General features: G+C 36.1%; 2 protein-coding genes across 3 annotated transcripts; one reads left to right on the forward strand and one right to left on the reverse strand.

The window, feature by feature from the left end:
• The first annotated feature begins 985 nt into the window (after positions 1-985).
• On the forward strand, positions 986-2,460 carry LOC110883775 (mitochondrial uncoupling protein 5). The gene has a single exon (XM_022131424.2). It carries the CDS (start codon positions 1,239-1,241, stop codon positions 2,214-2,216), a length of 978 nt encoding a protein of 325 aa, XP_021987116.1. The 5' UTR covers positions 986-1,238; the 3' UTR covers positions 2,217-2,460.
• Positions 2,461-4,734: 2,274 nt separating this feature from the next.
• LOC110883776 (rho GTPase-activating protein 6) lies at positions 4,735-13,666 on the reverse strand. Of its 2 annotated transcripts, none has more exons than XM_022131426.2 (22): positions 13,464-13,666; positions 13,325-13,399; positions 13,155-13,191; positions 12,311-12,387; positions 11,413-11,483; positions 11,253-11,331; positions 11,007-11,151; positions 10,713-10,832; positions 9,998-10,075; positions 9,787-9,842; positions 9,629-9,698; positions 9,415-9,499; positions 8,446-8,692; positions 7,540-7,728; positions 7,311-7,360; positions 7,161-7,221; positions 6,988-7,071; positions 6,796-6,903; positions 5,786-5,886; positions 5,666-5,714; positions 5,485-5,568; positions 4,735-5,015 (listed from the first exon to the last, which is right to left on the reverse strand). In XM_022131426.2, exons 1-22 carry the CDS (start codon positions 13,608-13,610, stop codon positions 4,839-4,841), a joined length of 2,190 nt encoding a protein of 729 aa, XP_021987118.1. In that variant the 5' UTR covers positions 13,611-13,666; the 3' UTR covers positions 4,735-4,838. The 2 variants fall into 2 exon arrangements, with proteins under 2 accessions (XP_021987118.1, XP_021987120.1); XM_022131428.2 differs by having other exon boundaries at positions 4,885-5,015; positions 5,490-5,568.
• Positions 13,667-15,011: the final 1,345 nt, after the last annotated feature.

The raw sequence follows: 15,011 nt of genomic DNA on the forward strand, positions 1-15,011 counted from the left end.
GTGTCCTAGCAGGTGTCCAAATGAGAACACGGGTGTCAAGTTTTGCAGATAGGTGAGAAGGAAGCAGGTTGTGAGGCTGCTAGCAAGCGACCTCCTTGCGGATTGTAAGGAGTGACGTCTTGTGGTCCGTAAGGACCTCTGGCGCCCAATTTCTTTTAAATCCCTTGTGTATCGTAAGGGACCTCCAGAATGGACAATTTTCCATTTTCACAATTTTGACCCCTCAACTATAATCCATGTTCCATATTTATGAATTTTGTCCCTCTTTTCCAGCAAATCTGGTATATTTGTAGAGTTTCCGGACACATGTTACCTTATGATACGTTATAAATTTCTGAGGTGTTACATTATTTATTTATTTATGTAAATAAAGTTCGAGTTGGGTTAGGATTAAAACAAGCATAGTATAAATAGATGGTTAGGGTCTTTGTAATTTGTGTGCTTTACTGATGAATAATAAAAAGAGTCAAACAGGTTCGTTCAATTCGTATTAGTGTGTTTCAAGACCCTGATCTCCAACAATTGATATCAAAGCTTGATGGTTTTAAGAATCCATTTCTACAAGAGAGATCATCCCCTCGTGGTTACATGACTTTCACTTCTAACGTTAGACCACAAAATTATTAGAAATAAAAGTCACATAATAAACACACGCACCATTAAGTGTGTCTACCTTAAAAACCACATGACACATTTGTTAATCCACGATTAAAAAATCCACAAGTTGCAAATAATAATAATCTAAATTTATACCAATATAATAATATATTACAACATGTTATACAATAGGACACAACAACAAATGGAAATAATCTAGAAAATAATAAAATAAAAACGCAAACAAATTGGAACTTAATTTTGTATCTTTATTTGATAATATTCCACATAGCGTCGGAACCAAGTCAAATTCAACACAAAAGAAAGAACTTTTCTCTCTTTCTCCTAGAAACAGCCTCCCCCAGCCACAGCCAGCCCAAATTACTGAATTAGGGCACTAAAACGCGTCTTCCACCCTCCTTCCACCTATAAATATCACTCCCACAAACCCTCACAACTCATCAATTCAACCCCATTATTATATGTCTCACAGATCACACGTTCCTCATTCTTCTTCCGTAGCTTTTCAGCTTCATTCTCATCTCCTTGTCTCCAGTGACCTCACCCCTAACTGGTCCTCCTCCTCTTAGTCTCTTCTACACTAATTACTCCATTCTTTCATTCTTTGTTGATTCTTTAACATGGGAGCTAAGGGATTTGTTGAAGGTGGAATCGCCTCCATTGTGGCCGGATGTTCCACTCACCCTCTCGATCTCATCAAAGTCCGGATGCAGTTACAAGGCGAATCTGCACCTGCTGTTCCTGTTTCAAACCCTAGCCTCCGCCCTGCCTTCGCCTACAACGGCGGCGTTGGATCCACAGTCGCAATGCCTCACGCGCCGCCACAGGTGGCCACTGTAGCCAAATCTGGACCGGTTTCTGTCGGTTTGAAGATCTACCAAACCGAAGGCGTCTCCGCCTTGTTCTCCGGCATCTCCGCCACCGTTCTCCGCCAGACGTTGTATTCCACTACCAGAATGGGACTTTACGAGATTTTTCGTAACAAATGGACTGATGAAGCCACCGGAACTTTTCCGTTAACTCGGAAAATCACCGCCGGACTACTCGCCGGAGGCATCGGCGCCGCCGTGGGGAATCCGGCGGACGTTGCGATGGTGAGAATGCAAGCCGACGGTAGGCTTCCGGTGGCGCAACGACGGAACTACAAATCCGTCGGTGATGCGATCACGAGAATGGTGAAACAAGAGGGAGTTACTAGCCTGTGGAGAGGCTCATCGCTTACGGTGAACCGCGCGATGATCGTAACGGCGTCACAGTTAGCGTCGTACGATCAGTTTAAAGAAACGATTATTAAAAACGGTGTTATGAGTGACGGGCTTGGGACGCACGTGACTGCTAGTTTTGCAGCGGGGTTTGTGGCGTCGGTGGCGTCGAATCCGGTGGATGTGATTAAGACACGTGTGATGAATATGAAGGTGGAGGAAGGGGTGGCGCCGCCGTATAAGGGGGCGGTTGATTGTGCTTTGAAGACGGTTAGGGCGGAGGGGCCGATGGCTCTTTACAAAGGGTTTATACCGACGATTTCGAGACAGGGGCCGTTCACGGTGGTGCTTTTTGTGACGCTTGAACAAGTTCGCAAGCTGCTTAAGGATTTTTGATTGTGTTTTTGGGGTAATATATTAATATTATTATATATTATATATTATTTCCGGAAATAAAAGTATGTTTTAAGGGTTGGTATTGATGATGATGATGAAAAATGGTGGTCGATTATATGATGTAGTATTGGTTACAAATATATTACAACTAGGTTATAACCCCGTGTATTACACGGGTTAAGTAAATAAAATATCAAATAGTTAATAACGAAGATTTAACAATATAAAACGATATTTTAAGACACTTTACTGATATCCGAACAAAATTTTCTTTTATGTATGATCAAAACTTGTGATGTTTGTCAAGTTTATAAATACGAAAACATTTGAACCATCGATTATAAGACAAACTGTATCATTGACTTTCTCACGACGTGAAACCAAGTTTTATTTAAATAACAGTGTGGTCTTAATTTATTAGTTCTAAAAATATTGTTAAAATGTTTAGATTAGGCATATAGCAATTAGCCAATTAGATAAACTTATAGCTATAAAATAATATTTAAATTAATTAGATAAGTATAAATTATCGGTAATTATTGACATCTATTCCTAAAATGTTTTAAACGTTTTGTCTTTCTCAATAGACCACCACCCCATTTAAGAGGTAAAACATATCTTACCAATCAGTTAAGACGAAGACCCTATTTAAAACCAAGTTGATGATTAAATGATCAACATTACACCTGGTTATTAATGTCTTTACATTTTACACCTGGCTATTAATGTCTTTACATTTTTAACGAAATTCATTTTGCTTTTTTGGTATATATTGGTATTGATAAAATTAATATATTGTTGTTTATTAGTCAACCAGATGATTAATTGCTGAGGTTTAAAGTGGTGATTGGTGATACTCGAATTTGGTATAAATGTTTGAAACAAATAATTTAAATAATAATTATCTATAATTAAGTAAGAGTAGATGGTCTAGAATAATAACCTGGTAATTAATATAAATAAATAATAAGATAATTTATGGAACTTTATTCGTAATTTCTTAAATATTTGAAATATATATTAAATTTAATAATTTAAATTAAATAATAATTATCTATAATTAAGTAATAGTAGATGGTGTAGAATGATGACAAGTGTCCTTTTATTGGTTTCTTTTATTATAGTAGTTAGATTTAAAAAAATATTATTACTGTATTATTGAATGTTTTTGTATTGGTTGTGCAAACACAAATAAACATGAAATGTTTAAAAGTCGTATTGAAAACATACGTAACTTGAAAAGAAACCATGCTTAGCAAGAAAGCTAGAGGTGTGAATGTGTTATGTTCTTTGCTTTTACTATTAGGCTCAAACTATTACACACCAAGTGTGTAGATAGCCACCTCCAAAAGGTGTTTTTATCCTATATGCACACCCTACAGTGTCGAGCTGTGGTCAAAGCGCGGCGTTTTGGTCCGGTCAACCAGACAAAAGACTGACGGGTCTGTTGACCGGACCAAAACGCCGACACCCGGTCAGTCTTTTGTCTGGTTGATAGGACCAAAACGCGGCCAAAGTTTGGCGTTTTGGTCCGGTCAACAGACCCGTCAAACACCCGTCAGTCTTTTGTCTGGTTGACAGGACCAAAACGCCGCGCTTTGACCACAACTCGACACTGTATGGTGTGCATATAGGACAAAAAACACATTTTGGTGTGTAGATAGCCAATGTGGTGTGCCAATAGGTACACCGTACTATTATGCGGATTGTCCTTGATCCCACTATAAGACCATGTGCAATGTGAGGGAAAGATGATGACTCATCCTTTGATGTTTTGCGCAATGTGACGGTCCAGTCAACAAAGGAGCGTTATGAGGCGTTTTTTCTAAAACGTGCGTAGTGGCATGCATAATGCCCCTGTAATTATTACTCATTATTATTATTTTGTCTTTATAATTAAAACTAATGTTTAAAATAGGTGTAGGGATATGATTGGCCAAGAAAACAAGTACAGACGTTAAAAAAAAGACGATTCACCTATTTTTTTTCAAAAAAAGGCCCCCGGGGGGCGGTCCCAAGGCGTGAATGGGCGTTTTTTTAAGGGAAAACGCCAAAAAAACTCCAACTACGGGTGGTCTCTAACACATCTGTATTATGTGCATGTGACCCACCAAACACTTTATTCCGGCAATCTGCAAAAACATGTCACTGTAAGCCTTGACCTTGTATGTGTTTGTAAGCTTTAAAACGAAACATTTTCCCAAAGGGCAAAGCCACTTGGAACGAAATTTCTCAGTTTTCTTCACCCTTTGAAAATTTCAACAGTACTGAAACTTCCCCATGCCCCTCTTTGTACACCAAACACAAAATCGTCATAACCTTCCACCCTTGCGCCACGCCCTCATGGTTACGGTTATTGGGATAAAGGAGAAAGTGTGTAAGTACCAAAAAGTTGAGACCAAAAGCGAAATTTAAACATGCTTAGGACAGTTTTTTTTGCTCCAATCAACTCTACATTTGGGGGTTTCTTTGAATCATGGGCTCCTTAAAGCCACTAAAATGTTGTTACATATGGCTAATAACCAAGTATAAATACATCCTTTAACTCAAGCAAAAATGGTTGCATTTTGGTGGTTCTTAAAATATTTCTTATGTTTTGATCATCTTCAAACCTGTATATTATTATCCATTTAACCGATGTGATGACGTGTCTACCGACGATTCTTCAGGTGATTCCGACTCTTTTCGACTACTTATATTGTCTACGGTTTCCGGCTCATTTGTCACTTTGTTGCGTTTATCTTTAAAAAAGCTGAGCCTGTTTGTTATTTTTGACAGTGTTGAGTTTGTATTAGCTGCCTGTGAAAAGACATACATACATGACCGCAAGTTAGATCATCAATCATCTCGATTCCAAGTCATTTGCTTAGTACATTTGGCCAATTTAGGTAATATAACCTACACATGTGCGGGTTATATACAAACGAAAAATCAAACTAATTTATTCATATGTATTTCAGAGTGAACCAATAAAAACTACATTGGGAAAATGAATTTTTTATTATGTTTTGTGTTTTCTCGCAATAATTTGTATTTTGCATAGAACCCTCCCCTTAGCGTTAAAAGTCAAAAAAAAAAAAAGGCTAAAATTACTAGTCAACATGTCAAATGGGTTCAGAAATGACAATTCTGAAAAGACAAAAATGACCTTCATATCAATCTATCAAAAAGCAATTACTTGTTTATACTTTGGCCAAAATATGGTATACTTAGGTTGCGTATAGATAGCAATAGAAAAAGAAAATATAGATGGCAAGTATATGTGTACCTTACCCCTCGACTTAGATCTTTTGACAGCGATTGAAGAAGACTTGTTCAAACTCGGTTCCCCTTTGTGTACCGAATCAGCTTCCTGTTTTGGATGCAATTTATCCCGTCACAAACAACAAAAAATAGATAACGAAGGCAAATTATGAAAACGAATAAAAACTACATGTGTTATATTATACCTTACTCTTATTTGTATTCGAAGCTTCATGGTCCTGCTCTTTGTCTTTTCTGTAGAGAAAATACATAACGTTATAAAGCACGCATGACAATAATCAGTCGTCAAGAAGGAAGCATCTTACACTTTTCCTTGAGTTAGCAGTATTTCAAGATCGTCAAGTTTTTGTTGTAAACTGATGACTTCAGCCTCTGTTTGAGCAATATCCCCGAGATCTGCCTCCGTCTTTACAACATATACAAGTTAATACTTTACACATGCCAGTACTAATAAACAAGATAGGTGGATTGACTACTGTATGTATCGCTTTTGTTTATCGTGAGTTTAGTAATAAATAACTAACTACTTATGTTAAAAATCTAACAACTAAATTTATTTGATAATTACATTAGCATTACAAGATTTATTTATTTTGTAATATTGTGGCTCTTACGAGTTGAGTCAAAATTTTAAATTTTCAAGTTAAGAGTGGAGTCACGAGTCAACAACTATCCATTCAGCCTTTTTTATTTTACTTGACCCGCTGCAAACGAACCCAATGAACACGAACAATGCCTTGTTCGTGTCCGTTTGTTAACGAAATAAATGTGTTCACGAAATGTTCATGAACACTTGCCGAATGGGAATTTATGTTTGTGTTCGTTCATTAAGGAAATGAACGTGTTCGTGTTCGGTCGTTAGTTTCTGGTAAAGAACACAAACGAATGAAGACGAACACAAACAAACGTCTAGGGTCGCAAACGAACACAAACGAACAAAAACGAACATATATTAAAAGCTGTGTAATATACAATACACTAATAGACTCAATAATTTATTAGTAGGAGTTTTGAAATTTTTAAATAAAATATAAAAATTAAAAACCTCAATGAACTATCAAACATAAACGAACACGTTACCGAACGTTCACGAACATAAATGAACGAACTTGACCTATGTTCATGTTCATTCATTTATTAAACAAACAAACACAAACAAACTTCCGGCCGAACAGCTCATGAACTGTTCGCTGAACGTTCGGTTCATTTGCAGCCCTACCCGCTAGAGATGAGAAAGAACCCAAATTGGCCCATGTATTAAGCAAACGGGTTGAAATTGCCACCTCCTAACAGTATAAAGCTGATAGTAACGCACCTTTTCATCACTGGATCCAGGTAAGACCTTCTTTGACATTACGAGGCCAGCCTCAAGTAGTTTCCTTAATTCTCTCTCCCTCTGCAACTGTTCCTTCAGTATTGCCACCTGGCATATACATGTCAGAAGTTGAATGTTTAATAATACAAAAAGGATTAAACCAAAGGATGCAATCTGTTATCTGGAACATACCTCCTGCCCAAGAGCTAGACGACGGTCCCCTAAAGCATCCTTTTTGCTTAACAATTCCTCTTTTAAAATTGAATTGTGTCTTACCTGAAGTTTATATTCGTGTAATTAGAATTCACTAAGAATTCCGAATTTTCTCAAGAGATGGAAAACCGAAAGTGACATATATTCGTTACCTCCGCATCAACCTTCTTCATTAAATCAGCTTTAAGGGTCTCGAGCCTCAAGATTTCATCCCTAACACCATTGAGATAAAAGTACAAATTAAAAACATTATTAAAGTACTCATGTTAATTATTTATACAGGTGACTGAATCATCACTTGCCTCTCTTCATTCATTACATCACTGCTGTTAACGGGCATTTTCTTTTGCGCCTGCAGTCAGAGAAATTAAACATAAGAGTCCGCTTGTATATACGATACTATATTTACGGCATGAACAGAGTACTTACTTATGCGATCATTAGCAGAATGGTATTACAGAAACAAACTAATAAGACTCCTATAACCATTCAACTACCAGATTAATAAGTGCATAAATAGTTAAATACAACCTTGCTTTCATGTTGATAGTTGTCTCCATTATCATCACTAATATTTGATGCATGATCAGAATCACGAGAACCGTCAGATGAATAGTCACCATCTTCATAGTCATCATCTTCATAGGCATCATCGCCACTAAGCTCTTCACTCCCACTCTCGTCTGAGTCGGAATATAGATCAGATAACATGTCCCCTTCCTGCAAATAATACTATTCATTTCATTCCAAAAACATAAACAGATTATTAATACAACTTGTCTAAAAGCTAAAAGTGAAATGCTATTGTGCATAATGTATACTTGTTATTAAAAACGGTAATATATTTGTAAAAAGTATAGTGTATTCTACCGTTTTGCAGTTCATCATAAACAAACCAAAATAAATAGTTTAGTAAAAGCCAAGTCGTTTTGTGTTTGATCTAAAAACTGTTTAATTAAAAAAAGAGTAACATGCTATTTTCGTCCCTGAGGTTTGGCCAACTTTGCGACTTTCGTCCGAAGGTTTGTTTTTCCGCATCTGGATCCAAAAGGTTTGAAATCTTGCCATTTACATAAAGTGAACAAGACAGAATTGCCCTTTAATTTAACAAAAAAGACGGAAATACCCCTGACTTAACGGAGAAAAAACGGATGGAGTTAACGAGCAGGATGAAAATGGCAAGATTTCCTACCTTTTGGATCTAGATGCAAAAAAACAAACCTTTGGACGAAAGTCGCAAAAATAGCCAAACCTCAGAGACGAAAATGGTAATTTACACTAAAAACTGTGTAGTTTAGCAATAGCAAGTCGTTCTGTGTTTACCATGACAAAAGCGGACAATCAGCAATATCATTTATGCATAGATATGAATAGATATAAGCGCATTAGAGTCGAATAAAAAATAAAGAAAAATATATGGAATTTTTTATAGCCTACCCCAAATATATTGTCGTATTCCTCTAGCAGGGTGATAATGATGGCTTGAGCATGGTTGGCTGCTGCAGCTGCTTGCATGAGTTGCGCAGATCCATCACCACCACCCATATTGAACTCGTTCTCAAGCTCCACTTCACCAGCTAATAGGGGTCGAAGAAGTAACGGTGACATACAAGCGGCAACAGCCGAAACACTCATTCGGTTCACATCCTTGTTCTCAGCAACAGCTTCCATTGTCATCAAAATTCTGTAAAATCATACAAAATATGTTATAAATAGTTGATGGTAGATAGAATAGATAACTAACAGCATAGAATCCTAGTTGCTAAGGCTCTAAACGAACCGAACAAACACGAACAAGACCGTTAAGGAAATATATGTGTTCACGAACTGTTCATGAACACTTGCAGAACGAGATTTTTTGTTCGTGTTCGTTCGTTAAGAAAATGGAACGTGTTCGTTTGTTAATTTTAGGTAACGAACATTCATGAACACAAACGAACACAAACTAATGTTCACGAACATAAATTAAAACAAATGAACACAAACAAGCATTCAAGAACATAATATATAATACACTGATACTAATTAAATATTTTATTTGTCGGAATTTTGAAGTATTTTAATAAAATACAAAGATTGAAAACACCAACGAGCTACCGAACACAAACGAACACGTTACTGAACGTTCACGAACATAAATGAACGAACGCGACCTTTGTTCATGTTCGTTCATTTATTAAATGAACGAACACAAACGAACTTCCCACCGAACGGAACGTTCAGTTCGTTTGCAGCCCTACTAGTTGCTATATAACCTAAATCAACAAATTCTGCATTTAGGAGGTTTCATTCATTAAAAATACACGTTGGATGACTTTCAATCCACTCAACCCATTTGACCCGTTAGATATATAACATAACCCTAGTAAAAAATTGATAAATAAATGGATTGAGAAGTGTAACTACCTTTGCAATAGACGGCGATTTGGTTCAGGAAAAGTGTCGCATATAGCTGCACGCATACAACTGATTCTTGAGCCCCGATCAGTTCCTAACCAAAAGTTGTTAATTAATTTAGGCTAAAATATAACAACTGCATAACCAAAAGTTGTTAATTAAGTAGTCAGAGAGTAATATCATTAGTGCATTACGTTTTATACAAACACTATAAGAAACTTACTATATGCTTGTAGCAAAGCTTTGCAACAAGAAGCGGGAACCGGAGATGATGGTAACTCCCGGAGAACATACTGAAACAGTGGTATATATAAACAGAAATAAAACATCCACAAATATGATAAAATTCAAATTTAAGAAAACTTGAAAACTAAGTAAAACCTTGATACAGTCTCCAATAACATGTCCATCCTCATCTGCAGTGAACTCTGTTTTTCCTGTAAATCAAATTATATAAATTCCACCTCAATAAAAACTTCTGGAAAGATCAAGGCTACTTAAATTAGAATAGATCATTAACCATCATATTGTGAACAATAAAGTATAAATATTATAATAACATCAACAACTCAAATTAAATGTAGTTACACACCCTGTTCATATTCTTGAATTCGGCGCTCAACAAGTTCTACATCTGCAGCCTGCCGCAATATTCCTTCCACTTTAATTCCTGAAAAAATGATTTACATTTGATCAGTTCAAAACAAAAGCTTTAAAGGGCATATATATCACAATGAGCATTAAATCACATACAGAAATTAACCACTAATGAAATTACTATATGTTGGAAAATCACACAAACACAATTTGAACGAACTTGTTTGACTCTCTTATTATTTATCAGTGAAAGCACACAAATTACAATAACCTTAACCATCTATATATATTATATATACTAGACTCATTCTAATCCTAACCCAACTCAAACACTATTTTTTTTAAATCAACTAACTTTAATTGTCATTAAAATGCCAAAAATCAAAATAACAAATTACAAACAAATGGCAGGTAAACGGGCAACAAGCTGCACCGCAACCCCCTTTTGAATTGCAAAACCGATCCTACTAAAGACGAAGCGACTCTTAAGGGTCGAGAGATTACTATTCAAGACCCGTTGGACCTTGGTTCAGGTTCAGGAATTCCACAGCCTCTGGGGCTAGGGAACACTAATTAAAAGCAACTAGATAAACGTATATGTTAAACCTATCTAATAAATAGACAGTTCAAACTATATTTTTCTCCAACTAATTTAAATTATCTTTAACCCATATTAACTTTATGAATAATCCACCAAATCAGAATCTTACCATGTTCTTCTACGTATCTGAGGGCTTTCTCCAAGAAAGTTGGAGTCCCATCTATATCCTCCAATGCAAGTAACACTGGCCGACCAAGGACAGCAGATTTTGGAGGCGACCGCTCTTTTGCTGTTGGAATAAAATAAATGAGTACAACAAATGTCAAAAAGACAAACCGACCCGTTCATAAAAAATGGAGCAAAACTTCCATGGTGTTACGTAACTAGTCCAATATCTAATAACGACACATTTAAAAACCTAGCATTTTACTTTGACATACAACCATGAAAAGGAGAAGCTTACACTGTTCATGAAAACCATCATCATTTTCAACCTTTTCATTTTTCGATACCCCAGTTTGTCCCGTACCCGTGCCAACAGTAGGTGCGTTTTCCAAAGCTTCCTCTAATGCAGTCTTCCACTCATGTAAATCCTCTAAAGTTTCAGCCTATAACAAATCATCCAACCGTATTCGTTATCGTTAATCAAGCAACTTACACATTTAATATTTGGTTCTATAAGGATAGTATGGTAAATAGAGAACAACACCTTAAGAGTAAATGACCTCCCATCACGACCATCAGGGAACGACACTGTTAAGAGCTTCTTATCTGCTTTCATAACCACACTGAAATTCGCATAAAAAATAAGGCAGAAAAGAATAAAACATTAAAATGTTAATTATACAAAAACAGTTAATGTAGCCAACCTGCCTGAGCTGTTGAGGTCTATGCCACCAAGGGTTAGATTTGCCTCACCACCCTTTTCAGAACTTGAATTCTGTATAAATAAATTTAAAAAAAAAATACATAAAAATGAGACTCATTATCTTGTCAATAGAAATATGTTTTTAGTAGCCATTGTGTTGAACATTAAATCTTCATTATGAAAACCCTATCAAAGTCAAAACTTAGTGAATGAAAGTCAACATGCAGGTCAAAATAATCTGCCAATCAAAATAGATGATTGAATGAAGGCCTTCTGAGACCACCCGTAATGGGCGTGGTTTTTTCAAAAAAAAACCACCAAAAACGCCCAATACCGCCCAACCACCGCCCCCTGGGCGTGTTTCAGCATGATTTTGCAAAAAATCCCCTCCAGCGTGATTTAAAACACGCTCAAATGGTATTTTGGTGGCCAATCAGATGTATCCACTTTTTCTTGACCAATCCCCTTTTTTGTTAGTTTTTGTTTTATTTAATTCTTTAAACCCCTTTTTAACATAATACACACATCCCCACTACACCCATTTTAGAAAAACGCCCAATAATGCCCCTTGCTGACTGGACTGCCACATGGCGGAAAACGCCCAAGGGTGGGGGCATTATTCACCCTTACCACTAAGCATGGTCTGAATAGCAAAGATTGATAACTAAAAAGAATTAATTCCATCACTCTCTCTCCTCCATGTAATCACTATCTCTCCATCTAAAAATGCCTAAGAATGGCTTATTGTGGATAGCTTCATGAATTTATATATACTTATTAATACTTCCTGTATATGTGTATCTTTTAAGAGAACAATTTATCACATAGAAGTTAACAGAAGCTTGTGAATTTCCATTACAATGAAACCAAGATACCATATTATAAGATATGCAACTTACCGGATCACTTCGGAAGAAGACCAATGAGGTTTCTGTCAGAACAAACCATCTTTTCTTCCAGGAGGTCCAGCCAATCCCTACATTAAGTGTAAACTTAGAAGAGGCATATCTTATTATATACTACATGTTAAGTGTTTTATGCTAAAATTGGCCCTCTGTGTCTTTTAACATTTCAAATTGATATATTTTCCTCTGGCCAACTATGCTTATCTGGCATAAAATGATGTTTAATATATAATATTATACAAAGAGATAGAAAAATAAGCATGTAATATTTAAGATAAGTCCCATACAAGAACATGTTAGAAATAACCCGTTCATGTGGCCTAACGGATCATTTGAGTAACGTTGCCAATATGACACAATTACAAGTTCCTAACATTTACTTGATGGAAGTAATTGTTATAAGTTAAAGGGACTTTACGATTTCCCTTTAGATGCCTTTAATAGAGAGAATACCAAGAGTTTATAACCAACCATGATTTATGATCATAATTATAGATCATTAGTGATAGTATTCATGGTTTATAAATAGTTATATAAAGAACTCTTTTAAGTACACCAATTAGTGATAGTATTCATGGTTTATAAATAGTTATATAAAGAACTCTTGATTATATCTATTCAAGACTAAGGTATCATAACGGGAATCATGGCTTCATCATCATCGTCTGCAAAGATAATCATTCCCACAAGTAAGTGCCTATAATTTCGTGTTCATAATTATGTAAAGGCTTGAATAAACATGATTAGGGTTCTATGTTTTTAACTCATGTTTAAAGATATAATCAACAGAACAATGTCACTTGAATATGGTTAATACTAAATGATGAAGAGAATTCACCTTTTGATGACAGAAATAGTGGTCCACTCTTGTAAACCTGCAAATCATCAATAACATTTGCTATATGAATAATAATAATAATAATAATAATAATAATAATAATAATAATAATAATAATAATAATAATAATAATAATAATAATAATCAAATTAGAAGGAAATTAAATAAACCTTGTTGCCATGGCGAGGACTTTGCTTCTCCGTTGATTGAGTCGCAGCTGATGGAGTTCCACCACCACCATTTCCCTACAACAAATCACACAATTTCAGTTGTTGACACTTGGTAACAATAACCGCCTCGAATTCAAACCTGAGAAGGAGGAGGAGCATCCGCTTTGATGTTAGTCTCTTTTCTGGAAGCCGAATTGCTTTTCGTCAAATCAGCTTTGCTCTTAGCATTGGCATTGGCATTGGCATTGGTGTTGGGATCAGAAGTGTTGTTTTTCGAATTAGGCATCCTTCAACTCCAAACAGTCAGCTTCTTCTAATCATGCAAACATAATAATAATAATTAAAAACCTGCAATCAGAACAACAACGATTCAATCCTGACACATGAAATCGTGAAAACAACATGAACAATAACCAACCTCTAATCAATCAAACACACAAACGATCATAAAAAAACCTAGAATCAGAACACCGATTCAAATGATCGTAAAAAATCGAAGCCTGGATCGTTCAAAACAACATGCATTTTCTTATCAGAACAATTGTGAATGAAACGAAAACACTTACATTTGTTGAAGATCGGAGAGAAATAATAATAATATTATATTTTTTGATTTGTATTATTAATGGAATGGAATGGAAACCCGAGGATGATTACCTGCTAATCATTTTCTTTTGTTTTCTACCTCTTTTTTGGGTTCACTCATCTTTTCCCATAAAATTCGGAAGCTTATTCTAAGGATTTAAATATACATTTAGTTTATTATTATCCATGTTTTTTTTTTTTTTTTTGTAAATTTAATTTTATATAATAAGTAATATAGTTATATCTTTACAATACATCATTTATTGTACGAATTAAATAAATATAATGTAATTGATTATGGTGAACGGTGTGGTGCGGTAAACCCGTCGGTAAAGCGGTTTACCGTTCGGTAACACCGCCGCCGACGGTGTTTACCGCTCGGTTTAGGTAATTGATCGGTGAAGCTTTACCGACGAGGGAAGCATGCTTTTTTCGATCGTTGTGACTTGTAACGGCGAGGGCGCAAAATAAACGTGCTGGTTCGGGTGGTTCAAATGCGTCGTTTCATCCCAAACTTGGCTTTACTACACAAACCCAACCTCCATTTTTTTCTAACCAAACTATGTAACTGAATTTCGATTACGATACCCAACCCCACCAAAATTGGTTGCTACACGGTCTGACGTTGGTTAGACCCGGTGTTTATGATTATCCCCTCGACGCCCAAAACTCTTTTGACCCGTTTGCTTTTCAAAGCCCACCCTCACAATCACCGAGAGATATAGAAGATGACTCCGAAGAAGAATTCGTGCCCGATACTCAAGAGCAAGATAATGATGAGGACGAAGATGTTGCCGTACAAGACGATCTTGTGAACCAAAATGAAGCCGCAAACGATCCGAAAGGAAAGAAGACTAACGCGAAACGTGAAAATTGGACGCCTAAACAAGAAGAGGCTTTGGCAAAGGCTTATGTTCATTGCACTTTTTACAAAAGAAAAGACAAACAACAAAGGTCGGAAGTTTTTTGGAACCAAATTCTTAAGCACTTCAATCGAACGAACGATTGGAGGAAGCAACCGAAACCACCATCAAGTTCGATCGAAATGGACGCCCATGCAAACAAAGTTAAACACATTCAACGATTTTAATAATCAAGCGAT

The sequence above is a fragment of the Helianthus annuus genome, chromosome 10 (assembly GCF_002127325.2).
Source record: "Helianthus annuus cultivar XRQ/B chromosome 10, HanXRQr2.0-SUNRISE, whole genome shotgun sequence".
NCBI lineage: Eukaryota > Viridiplantae > Streptophyta > Magnoliopsida > Asterales > Asteraceae > Helianthus > Helianthus annuus.

Bases quoted from the DNA above. Each gene is read 5' to 3' on its own strand.
- LOC110883775 (XM_022131424.2), top strand. From the start codon at position 1,239: ATGGGAGCTAAGGGATTTGTTGAAGGTGGAATCGCCTCCATTGTGGCC.
- LOC110883776 (XM_022131426.2), bottom strand. From the start codon at position 13,610: ATGCCTAATTCGAAAAACAACACTTCTGATCCCAACACCAATGCCAAT. The intron at 5,715-5,785 runs GTAAGATGCTTC...TTTTCTCTACAG, and splicing joins CTGCTAACTCAAGGAAAAGT to AAAAGACAAAGAGCAGGACC. The intron at 5,569-5,665 runs GTATAATATAAC...CATCCAAAACAG, and splicing joins CGAATACAAATAAGAGTAAG to GAAGCTGATTCGGTACACAA.